Below are 12472 nucleotides of genomic sequence, written 5' to 3'. Positions count from 1 at the left end.
ATATCGGGCACGTGAATGTGCAACATCGCATAAAATATTCTATGCTCAATCGTGTTGCTAAAAAGGTATATGCGCAACCGTGCTTTACCGCCATAAACATATATAATATATATAAGTTAAAAAGGTTACTTATTGTTATTAGGTATATAGGTATTACTGTCTGCCTCGTGTGGCTTTCCCATCTCGGTTTCATTTATCCCCGCGCAACGCTGGATGGTATAGGTTAGGTACCCTGCAGTTGTATTAGTATATATTTAAAATAAAAACTTTATCGCATATATTATAACAAGTGTTTTTGTGTTTTATTCTTAAGATTCTTAAGGGTTATAAGAACACTAGTCATGCTATAAGACCACTCAATCGTCTCTACCACTGTCCACTTCAGTTCTAAAAAATAATTAATAATGTAAGTACGTTTAATTATTTGTAAGTTAATGGTCTAGAACGTTTGTTTACAGAACGTTAAAAAATATATATAATAAGTAGGTACTAGGTATAAGACATAAGTATAAACAAACACCGAAAATAGCGTACCTCCCTTTTTTATCGACAAGGTTAGGCTATACTATATAGGTTAGACAACTTAGGTTGTACAGTGTACAGTGTACACGCCTTGTATCTGGTACCTATACCCTACTACTAGTCTAAAGCTTAGTTGTAAACAGTTATTTAATACCTACCTGTAGATTGTAATTTGTAATAATATTATTATCATGTACTATATATGTAGGTAGTAATACCTAACGGTTCTTATCCGATTTCGTGGTGCTCTGAATCAGTCTCTGATTAGTATTATTAGATATTTATTTTAATAATTGTATTTAGATACCTATACCTACCTAATACGCATATCTGCTTCAATATACCCAATAATTTCCTGAAATGTGGTTTGTCCAATCGTTTTGGAAACTGGGTGGTGTGTTCAATACGGATCTGACTTACAATAAATTCCAAAATGTGTATTCAGTACTCTTAATTGTCACGTGCGTTTACAATTTTATTACCGCGTTGAATACTTTGTGCAAATTAGACCAGTGGTGTAACGTTTTCTCGACGGCCATGACTGGAATGTACACTAGAGTGTTGGCGTCCACCACTCTTCTATCAAGGATTGCCACAATGGTTCAATCAAAACAGAGTTTACTTAAGTACAAGGAAACTATAATGGCTTTCGAAATGTATTCGCCGACTTCATCTGCGCAACATAAGAATTACAAGATATTTTCGTTTGCCGTCGTCTTCGTGTGCCTGAGTATGATTTTACCGATAAACATAACCCGGTTGTATTATTTGTATCAAAACGAGTCCCACGACATAACGTTATTTATTTACTATCTGTTCATATACATTCAAAACCTGAGCATGTGTTGCATAGAAACGCAATTTGTCACCCAGTGTTTCATAATCTACACCAGATTCCGAGGAATCAACAATGATTTGAAAAAAATACGAAACGAAAACGTCAACTACGTTAAGTATCCGTTTATAATGGGCTCTTCGGCAACAATGTGGAAAGATTACAAAAAATCGTTCCAGTGTGTCAGATACGACAAAGACTTTTATCGGCCTCGGCTTATTAGCCACCCGATGGCCAACGCTGTTGAAATACTCAGAATTAAGCATTGGCTGACTCGCCAAGCCGTGGACATCCTCAACAACCTACTTGGTATTCAGATGGGACTGTCGGTGTTCTTGTTATGGGTAATGGCCTTGTTTGATATATATTATGAGATATTTCACAACTCTCCGTCGAAATTATTGGTCTACGGTTGGTTATTTCAATACACTCTGAGATTGTTCATGATTACCTTAGTAGCACACTACACAACAAAACAGGTATAGATAATAACTAATTAAAACTACTATACAATTAAGTAGGTAGGTAATAACTAAAAGTATAAAATATGTATAACTGTGTTAAATATCCTGTACACGCAGTGTAGGCCTGATACAGTATAGTGGATCCAGAAGTCACCCAATAAGGGATGGGGGGCGAATTTTCAAAAATTAAATTGTCTTTTTGCTTATCCAAAAATTATAATAAAAAATAACGTTAAAAAGACAGCCAAGGAAAAGGGTGAACGTCCCATTGCCCCTTCCCCTCATATCCACCACTGCAGACCTAATACTTAAAGGGCACCAGATACATTTATTCAGGAGAGCCGAGAGCCCACAAAAATGTTATTTCGTAAAATGATAAAAAGCCTGCGTACGGGTTGATTCCCGGGTCATTTTTAAGGTAAAAAATTATTATTAAAAAATTTAGTAATTAGGTAGAAAATTATTATTATAAATTTAGTAATTTGGTAAAAATGTACAACACATTATTTTTAAAAATTGTAATGAGATTACCTGCAGTATACCGTGACATCACTTCTCTCAAAAAAATTTGTTTTTCTTGGTTTTTCTTAGATTTTCTAGTCCCATTGCTTCTGCATTTTATTTATGATGCCAACTGCACTTCTAACAGCTCATCTATAAATACATAAATATTTGGGCGCTCAATATAAAAACAACTGTTGAGTTTCGAATGAAAACTATCACAACTATTCGTAGTTCTGTTTAAAGTAGTGGAGAATTGAGCCCGTATACTTGGTGGAAAACATGCTTCTGGGGAAATATAATTATCAAATACGTAGTCCATAAACTCTACAATTATTTCGTCATCTGTTAGTCGAATTGCCATCAACTCGTCTATAAAGCAATCGATAACTTCGGTCAAACTCTTTACGGTCATGCAGTCTATATTGATATACGACAATAAGGAATCAACTCATACATACCTAATAATGACCCGGGAATTAAGTAATACATAAAATAGGTCTCGATGTATAGAGGTTAGGGACTTAGGGTTAGTTTGTATAGAGTAGGTCTGTATGACACACAACCATGCTGCGTATAACCCTCAATTAATCACACATATTTTATCCTCTATTTTGTGCTTAAAGACAAACAGTTTTATATTTTTTGATCTTTGCTTTTCTGGAAGGATGAAAATGCGTTTTGAATATGCAGTTGCGTACCCTGCACTCCCCTACGCACGTATATATCATACCTAGTACCTACCCTATTTTGTGCGTCATCGTATACTTATTTCAAATTTTTACTGAACAACTAAGAATATATTATAGGAAAATATTACTCTATACATACTATGTTTACACTTATTTTAGGCAATAAAATCAAAATCTATCATTTTAGATACAAATAATCAAATGTTGGATTATAGTACAAAGGAAGAGGTAAAATATGGCTATATATTATTATTCTAATATAACATTATAATTAATAATAAAATCCCATCTTTAATATAATATTATACATACCTATAGTGTTTTCACTGATTTACATGATTTTAGTTGTTGTTGTTTGTGAATCAAATACGCCACCAATCTATCGAATTTACCGCGTACGATTTTTTCACTTTGAATACACAGATAATAAAATCGGTAAGTGTAAATATGTTATAAATAAAGTTATTATAATATCTAGGTGACTTGGAAATAATTAATTAAACATTCGTGCATATAATAACAAATTACCTACTGCTAAAAAAAAATTAATAGATGTACTGCAGTAAATTTGTTTGGTAATAATAACTACAATATTTTGGCCCGAGCGAACGACTTTTTCATTTAATAATACATAATATACTTTTTCATTTACCTAATATATAAGTACTTAATTTGTAATATTTTTTTCAATATTGATCAAATAAAATCAATTAAAAAATTGTCTTCCCATACTACACCATTGTTTGTTGTTCCCTATTAAATGTGGTGTTAATGTGATATGTTGATAGGTACCTTTTCAAATTTCACCAGTCATCACTACAGATCTTTGATCACAATTTTCTAAAAGTTACCAAACTCCGTCGGTAGCTAAATAAACTATTTTAAATATTTTTTTACGTTTTAATATTGTTCCTGTTGTTATAATTCGTAATTCAATTACCCAACCTGCAGTTGACCTACTATATCACATTCAATGTGAAAACAAAATGTTTAAAAGACTTCAAGATTCTACACTTCAGATTCCTTTTTCATTCCAACCCACTCTTATCGAACTTTGCCACACTCACAAGTCCTGGATATGGGATATCTCCTGAGCTTGCGTTCAGGAAAATGTTGCCGGGAATTGGATGCAAATAAAAAGACATAAAAATAAAACAAAAGGTTAAAAGGTTCAAAGGTAGTGTCACCATTAGGTGGCTTCTTCTATCAAGCAATTTAGTGCGATATTTATATTCACATATCACATAAATACATTATATTCTTATTATTTTATTTTATTTTTAACATATTAATAAGGCTGCAGACGTAAATTTTAAGTAACATATATATTATATATTTAGTGTGGTACAATTTATAATTTATAACATTGATAAAATAGGTATACGAAGAGAAAAAACTAATATTAAGTTATAGAGGCATTACTGGAGGTTTAAAGCATTCTATGGATTGGATGGTTATAAGTTATGTCCATGGAAAGTGGAATGAGATGGAACAAGGAAGGGTGCTTGACTTCTGGAGAAATATGAAGGCATACATGGTAGTTAATACTGGAAAGGATATCAGGTGCGTCTATGGAGCCATTAAAAAGAAATGAAAGAAATAGGATGTTCGCTTCATGATAACGTGAGGAAAATGAGGGAATACTCAACGCGCGGTGAAGTATGGGGATGTAATTATTATTATTATTATTATTATTTATTTGTTTTCATTTAAAACAGAAATGTATACATACATGTAAAATTACAAAAATTTATACATATTATAATTTGGCATTATATATAAATGATTGTCTCCGTAAGCTAGGCTAGGCTTGTAATCATGGCGAATGACGAATTTGAGAACATAGACTGAGTGCGAAAGCCGAGAGCAATCGATTTCGTACTCGCTCAAGTTTTAATAAATTGGTCCTTAGTAATGTAAGGATACCAAACTAATAGACTATCACATCGTATTCCAGTATCGAGCGAACTAACATGAAATAAAAATATATTGTAGGTACCTATGGAGGCAAACTGGAGATCTGAATGTCATCATCGTATTACGTTCGATAAAATAAAGGAAATTAAGAGCTTTAGTAACTGGTAATATTTATAAGGTTATCAAAGTAGAAGGTGGTGGTAAAATGGATGTCGGATGTCCATATATTTGAATTGAAAAATACGTTCTGAATATTGTTTAACGAGTAAGAGTGAGAGATCGTAACGCGTTTTCTAGAAAAATACCCTGGTAATATCTTTAGAAGTATAAAGATATATTGCGTATTATTCTTTTTATTCCTATCGTTCAATTGTATATACTATACACTATAATATTATATCATCTAAAAATATCAAAAACGAATACATAATGACTAGGTAATCAATGTTTTTTTATTATTGTTTATAGGCTATAGCTGCTGGTACAACCTATCTGGTAATATTAGTACAATTCCATTCATAAAAATAGTTAATTAGGTAGGTACTTAAGTATTATATAAATCTTGAGCCTTGGCCACTGTTAGGTCTTATTCATAGGTACATTTAGTTTTATTAATTAGTTCAAATTTGAGTATAAAAATATTTATTCATTTTATTATAATATATGATTTTTAGTTAAAATATTAATAATGATGCATAAAAAAAATTACAGTGGGTGCCTATTTAATTATTTTAACGGTATATCTATTACCTACATGGTGTTTGATTTTATCAGTAGGTATTCAGTTTTTAAGCTATATTTTCTTGAAAACATTTTAAATAAATTGTATTCCTAAAATAAACAATAGCTTGTCCTAATTGTACTGGCGTACTGCCAAAAAGTAACAAATATTCTTTGCATTTTGATCTACATCGTGATTTCTGAAGCACCTTATTTCATATAGCAATATATGTTATATTTATTACTTTATTTAAATTACCTATTACTGTAATAATTTTTTTTATAACAACCGATTAATACCTATATAAAATATTTTGTTTTTTAAATCTATACAATTAATTAAAGATTGATTAACCAACATATCATTAAGTATTATAATATACATATAGTAGGTACAAACTGTACAATGTACAATGCTCATTATAATATCATATGTAAATGATTATACATAATAATAGTCAACAAATTGTCAAGTTGATATGTTACCTACTCTACTATACCTATATCGTTTGAATTAATATAAAAATATAATACAACATAACGTGATCGATTAAAAATAGTGTATCAAACGTCAAGTCGAGTAAATGTACATATTTGATGTTTTTTTAACTTAATAAAGTATTCATTTTCCGTTTTTAGTATATGGGTATTAAGGGTCAGAATAGATATAGGTATCATACTAATTACTATATTATACATACACACACACATACACACATACACACATACATACATACATACATACATACTTATATCAATACATCATACATACCGCCTACATACATAAGATAAGTGAAACGAAACAAAATTAAATGTGACGAAGTCTCAATCAAACTGGACACTTCTGACCAAACGTATATCATCACTCATAAGTCATAGCGTAAGAATACTTGAGGTTATATATCATATTATTAGCATTTGCTATATATCGTTACATATTATATTATAACCTGCAGGTATAATAAGGGCATGAATACACAAACATCTATTATCGGAGCTGTTTATTATAGATCTCTCAAACGTCGTCCGTCACAATAATAAATGGTAATAAGTAATAATAAAATGTTGGTTTATTGGCCGATCACGTTGTTTTGGAAGGTTTTTGGTGTGTTCCCGGCAAGCGTGCAGGGTGGCCGCCGGAACAGTAACACGTCACTTCCGATACTGTCCACCGTGCTGCTGTTGGCATCGAGCTTATACGCGCTGTTCGCGGGGACGGTGGTCGTGTGCCGGATCGGCGAAAAGTGCACCAGCGAGTCGATCAGGATCCTGAAACAGATCTACCCGGGCATATTGAACGTGACGTCGATGCTGTCGAGGATCGCTCTATCGTACTCGGTTACGGTGGGATTTGACAAGTACACGGAAACGATGGAGTGCTACGAAACGTACTCGCCCACGACGGCGGCCGAGGCCAGCCGGTACAAGGTGTTCACGGCCGCGGCTGTGTGCGCATGCATGCTGCTGGTCATACCGGTCAATGCGATGCGGTTATGGATTCTGTGGACGGACAGCGTTGACCCTACGCTGGCGATCGTCCATTACACGTTCATCTACGTCCAGAACTTGACCATGTGCTGTTCTGAGACGCAATTCGCTGAACAGTGTTTCGTGTTGTATGACAAGCTGAAAACTGTCAACGACGACGTAACCGTGCTGGGCGGGCCCGCAGGGTTGGCACGTTTTTCGAGACACTTCCGCGCGACCGCTGCAGCAACACCCGATGCGCCCGGCACTGCAGCTGCACTCGCGTCACCCGGTGCTGCGGACGGCGCACATGCAGCGGTCGCGGACCGTGCGGTGCAGGACCCGTTGGGCAGCGTTGTGGCGGCAACCGTCACAGTCGAGACGCTGCGGATCAGACACTGGCTGCTGCGCGAAGCTATCAGCTGTCTGAACCGGCTGTTCGGTGTGCAGCTGGGCATGTCGGTGTGCGCGCTGTGCGTGATGTCATTTTTTGACATATATTACGAGACGTTTCACGTGATGGGTGAATACATAATGTCTAACTTCATCATATACTCCTGGATGCTGCACTACGCAGTGCGATACGTGGGCATCATCCTGATGTCACATTACACCACGAAGCAGGTGATTCACATATTATGTTCGTATAAAACGCAGTTTGGTTTATTATTAATATAATATATGCAGTAGATGGGGGGGGGGGGGGGAATTAGGCATACCTACATAGGGACGTAACCCATTCGGGGTTTCATCGATTCCGCCAGACCTTTTTATACTAGGGGATAAGGTATATCGATTCCGCCAGGGAAAAAATAATCTTCCCGAACAAAAATCATAGTTTTATTTTACTCACATAGCTATATTACAAAATAATATTATATATATATGAAATACCTGTATAAAAACGTTATCGCTAATTAATGATAATCTAACGTGTATACGACTATAGGCTATAGCGACCAATCATATCGTCCTGCACTGGCTGCACTAATCTGGTTAGTCTCGACTTATCCTCGTGTGATTATACTTCGAAATAATGAATTTCTAAATTGTAGCTGGTAAACGAGAAAATAACTTATTTATTTATCAAAATGAAAATTTTTTTAAAACAAACTTTGTCAAGTATTTATGTGCTTAGAAGTGGAAATGTGTTAGTAAAAAGTGTAATGCAAATAAATATACATAAACGAATCTTTAACAGACATTTTAAAATATGTAAAATTTCCAATTAACGTATTAAAAAAATATATTTTCAAACCAACTCAAAAGAAAACTTACTGATTTTACAGAAAGTCTTTCAAAAATTATAAATCGCGAAATACTTAAAAATCCTCAAATTAAAAATATCATTGAAAATTACTATGTTGATAATATTAAACAATGTATGTAGGTACATTGAGAACGTAGAAAATGTATATCTTTCACTTCCAAAAAATCTTGTTGAAATGATTGAACTATTGAAGGTATGAATAATCGTGAAATAAGAACTGTTGAAGGAGAGTAATTTTTAATACATACAGATTTGGTGAACAATATGATGTGTTTTTTTACAGATAGTAATCTGAAGGCTCTAAGCTCGTCTAATACGATATTTGTTGGTGGTATATTTTCTTCATGTCCTATGTTTTTTTATCAAATTTTTACAATTTATGTAAATATAAATTGGCATTATGTTCCATTCATTTTTTAAAAATATTTAAATGAATTGTTGAATTATTTTGTAGATATATTATTATTATTATAACAGAAATAGGTTGACAGCAACAGGTACCAGGTTGAGATAAACATTGGTGGGTGGCGGAGTCTATAGATTGTTTTTAGACTACCTGAGCTAGCGGAGTCGATGTTACATTGAATAAAAAATAGAAAAATATATAAATATGAAAATATGAAAATCATACATTAGCTAAATTTGGGTGAAACATTTTTCGACGGGAGCCGTTTGGAACGCACCTATACATAGAATAAACATCTATTTAAACCAGAGAGGGGTTTTTATTTTGATAAATAATTTATTTTTTTCCCCTTCCCACTAGTTTTTTACCCAGTTACGCTACTGAATATGCGTATAGAATGGACTTGCGATGATTCACGCGCAACATATAAATTTTGAGTTCAACAGAACCAAGTGAACCAGGCGTACCAAACTTGTGTTCGTTATTTGTTACTTGTTTGCTTTATTATTGGAGTGAATAGACCTATATTATCAAGCTCAAATTTACTAACATAATCTGGTGTTCTTACGTTGGCTTTTTTACGATATTTAAATTTTAAAGCGAGACATATAATCGCAATATTTTAAATGACATAATAATTAATAAATATAATTTATAACTATCTGCGCACTTACTGCAGCAATGTTTCTGGCTATTGCACCTTTAGGCTTTAGTCTTCACTTTTTAATTACTATTAAATGTACATAATAGGTAATATTAAATAATAATTATATGTTTCAGGCTCTTTATACAAAGACACTTATAGCAAACTTAAAAAGTAATTGCTTGGACTGTAGTATAAATCAAGAGGTAAATAAATATATATTTATATTTTATGCTAAGAGGACGCCCGCCACACCCGCGATACATGTGTTGTGAGCGAATTGACCTTACCTATGTGTTTAAACTTAAAGGTAAGAACATTATCTGTTGGTTCTCTCATTGGTTTTTTACGATATTTTAATTTTTAAACGATTTATGAATAGATATATTATGTTAAATATAAAATGATCATAATTCATAACCCACTTAAAAATTAAAATATCATTAAAAACCAACGGTAGACCACAGATTATGTTCTTACGTTTAAGTCTGATTCTAGGTCGAGTCATTGTTATATTAATGCTACTGAACGCAAATTTGCCATGCTATATCTTTTACGTTTGGAAGACAGAGATAAGACACACGGAACACGGGTGGCGCTGGCGTCCTCTGAATAGACAAATTTTAATTCTATATCTAATATAGAATTTAATTTAATATTTTTCAATTGTTGTTGTTTATTAATTGTTGTATATATTACTTTGAATTGTGTTTAGTAATTCTTAAGTAATCGTTCAATAGGTGACCAAGTATCAACTGACCTGTATTATTAAAAAAAATATATATATTATGTATTTATGTAGAATAAATTGCAGACACAGCGTTATGCTGAAAAATTCATATTATTGATTTTCATAGCAGTAATTCGTTTTCTTGCAATTTCTAATGTATACTGGAATCTGCCCACTTTAGCCAGTGGTTAACAGAGGGGGGCACAGAGGGACTCAGTCCCCCCACTTCTGACAATGGTTAAAAAGCGTCCCCTTTAACAAATTAGGATTAACATTATTTAGGGCTAAATGTGGGATGAGTATGCTTACACAATCACTATTTATACATTACATAATGCACATTAGACATTAGATATAAATACAATTATACATGGAACGCTTAAAACTATACGGAGACAGTAGTCCCCCGACTCCCCCTGCAATTTTTCCTCACTTTAAACCCTTAGTGCAGCATAGCTGTGCATAGTGTATATAAAACTGCGCTAATGTAGTAATGTGGCTGATTACATGGCCAAATTATTGAATAGATGCAGCAAATTGCTCTCCTTTATCCCGGACTATAATTAAATCGTCAATGCGATGTCTTTAACCATAAAATTATTATAAATCATGTATTTATCACTTTTTATGCAGCTTCATTTGTTTTTGGATCAACTTTCTCATAGTTCTGTCGAATTCACAGCATGCGATATATTTACGTTAAATATTCGTCTCATTATTTCAGTAAGTTAAATATTCATACGTAAAGGTAAACTATGTTATTTTATTAATTAGATGTAATAATTATTTTTATTTGTTAATACAAATTAGAAAAACAATCTAGATTCTAGGTAATTCTACTTTTATGTTTTATTTTGTTGTTTTTTAAAGACTTTTGCTGCTGGTTTGACTTATCTTGTCATCTTGATACAATACCAGACAAACATGAAAGTATGAAAAGTTTCACATACAGATTAAAACTATCAACTTGGTGTGAAATATTACGTTATTTTATAAGTAGTTTTTTACATTTAAGTTTATGCTGTAGTTGTATTATACTATTATGTAGGTAAATACTAAATAGGTAATATATTATACAGAATTGTAATATAGATCAGTAGTCGGTACCTACCTACAAAATATAAATATATGATATAATTGTATGCCATGAAAATAATGTGTAATTAAAATTCAACAAATATTATCTTTTTAAAATACAACATTGATCGTAGTAATTATAGTTACCTACCTAATTATAGATGTAAATCAAGTACATAACCTAGAATCTAGATGATAGTTCAATATTCCTATTAACTATATTAAGTATTAACCCGGAATTATAAATCGTTCAGAATGATTGTACCTATATTATAATTTATATTATACATTTTAGATTTTGTGCATTAGAAATAGTTAATAAAGCGAAGTATATTTTACGATTATATTTATTTAGGCTATTACTGTCTAGTAAAGCGTGGGAAATGTCGGTTATTGCATGGTATTAAACTATTAACATTAAGGGCCTGTTTTACAATCATAGTTTAAACCTCGGTTACGCCTATAACCCAGTGATTTTACCGGCCGAATTCGGTGGTTTAACCTTAGTTTAACGATTGTAAAACGGGCCCTTAGGGCTGGTAAAATCAGTGCAAAACCTGTGTAAAACCTGTGCTTTAAAATGGGAATTTTGATCTTGCTTGAAAACATAGAATATGATCTACCTTATGTTAGTGGTTCTCAATTGGTGTGTCGCGCATTATCATGATGTGTGTCGCCAAAAAATTGGTTATTTTTATTTTGTGTTCAAACTTCAAACTATAAAATATATGTGACATTATGACGTGTTAATATAAACCACAGATAAGAAAAACAATTTTGTGAAGATAGTATCGATTTCAGTTTACATTTCACAAACAGTTTTATAATTGTTATTTTTTCAAAAATCCATTAATTATCTTAAGTGCGACAGTGTGTCACCATTTTTATGGATCTAAATTAGGGCGTTGTCGTAAAAAAGAGTTTGAGAAGAACTGCTTTATATGAAGAATCATTTATATACATATAAGTGTATTATATGTATTTGGGGGCAAATGTGCAAAATGAATGCTCTAAAATCTAAAGTGTCACATAGTATAGTTATACCTACATATCTATATTATTATAGTTCGGAAATGTAATATGATTTGTTTGGAATGTTTTCTACTGACTTTTTGCCTGATTATTTACCAAGAAGTAAGAATTATACACAGATGGAACTTAAAATAACATAGGTAACAAAAAGATTCCGCTCTTAGAATTAAATTAGTTAATTTTAAACAGCAAACTG

At 32.5% G+C, this 12472-nt stretch overlaps 2 protein-coding genes across 2 annotated transcripts; both read left to right on the top strand.

Moving 5' to 3' along the window:
• Nucleotides 1–882: 882 nt before the first annotated feature.
• On the top strand, nt 883–5658 carry LOC132952090 (uncharacterized). The gene is made up of 4 exons (XM_061024238.1): nt 883–1836; nt 3174–3242; nt 3360–3449; nt 5400–5658. Exons 1-4 carry the CDS (start codon nt 883–885, stop codon nt 5451–5453), a joined length of 1167 nt encoding a protein of 388 aa, XP_060880221.1. The 3' UTR covers nt 5454–5658.
• Nucleotides 5659–5823: 165 nt separating this feature from the next.
• Nucleotides 5824–11610, top strand: LOC132952089 (uncharacterized). Its single transcript, XM_061024237.1, has 4 exons — nt 5824–7742; nt 9575–9643; nt 10801–10890; nt 11038–11610. Exons 1-4 carry the CDS (start codon nt 6693–6695, stop codon nt 11101–11103), a joined length of 1275 nt encoding a protein of 424 aa, XP_060880220.1. The 5' UTR covers nt 5824–6692; the 3' UTR covers nt 11104–11610.
• Nucleotides 11611–12472: the final 862 nt, after the last annotated feature.

This window comes from Metopolophium dirhodum, chromosome 9, assembly GCF_019925205.1.
Source record: "Metopolophium dirhodum isolate CAU chromosome 9, ASM1992520v1, whole genome shotgun sequence".
NCBI classification, from domain to species: Eukaryota; Metazoa; Arthropoda; class Insecta; order Hemiptera; family Aphididae; genus Metopolophium; species Metopolophium dirhodum.
Note: the sequence above shows the minus strand (reverse complement) of the source record. Positions and strands in the feature narration are given on the sequence as shown.

Excerpts from the sequence above, each read along its gene's own strand:
- LOC132952089 (XM_061024237.1), top strand. The coding sequence starts at position 6,693 with ATGGTAATAAGTAATAATAAAATGTTGGTTTATTGGCCGATCACGTTG. Across the intron at positions 9,644-10,800 it reads ACTGTAGTATAAATCAAGAG|CTTCATTTGTTTTTGGATCA; the intron begins GTAAATAAATAT and ends CTTTTTATGCAG. Across the intron at positions 10,891-11,037 it reads ATATTCGTCTCATTATTTCA|ACTTTTGCTGCTGGTTTGAC; the intron begins GTAAGTTAAATA and ends TGTTTTTTAAAG.
- LOC132952090 (XM_061024238.1), top strand. The coding sequence starts at position 883 with ATGTGGTTTGTCCAATCGTTTTGGAAACTGGGTGGTGTGTTCAATACG. Across the intron at positions 1,837-3,173 it reads CACACTACACAACAAAACAG|GCAATAAAATCAAAATCTAT; the intron begins GTATAGATAATA and ends CACTTATTTTAG. Across the intron at positions 3,243-3,359 it reads ATTATAGTACAAAGGAAGAG|TTGTTGTTGTTTGTGAATCA; the intron begins GTAAAATATGGC and ends ACATGATTTTAG.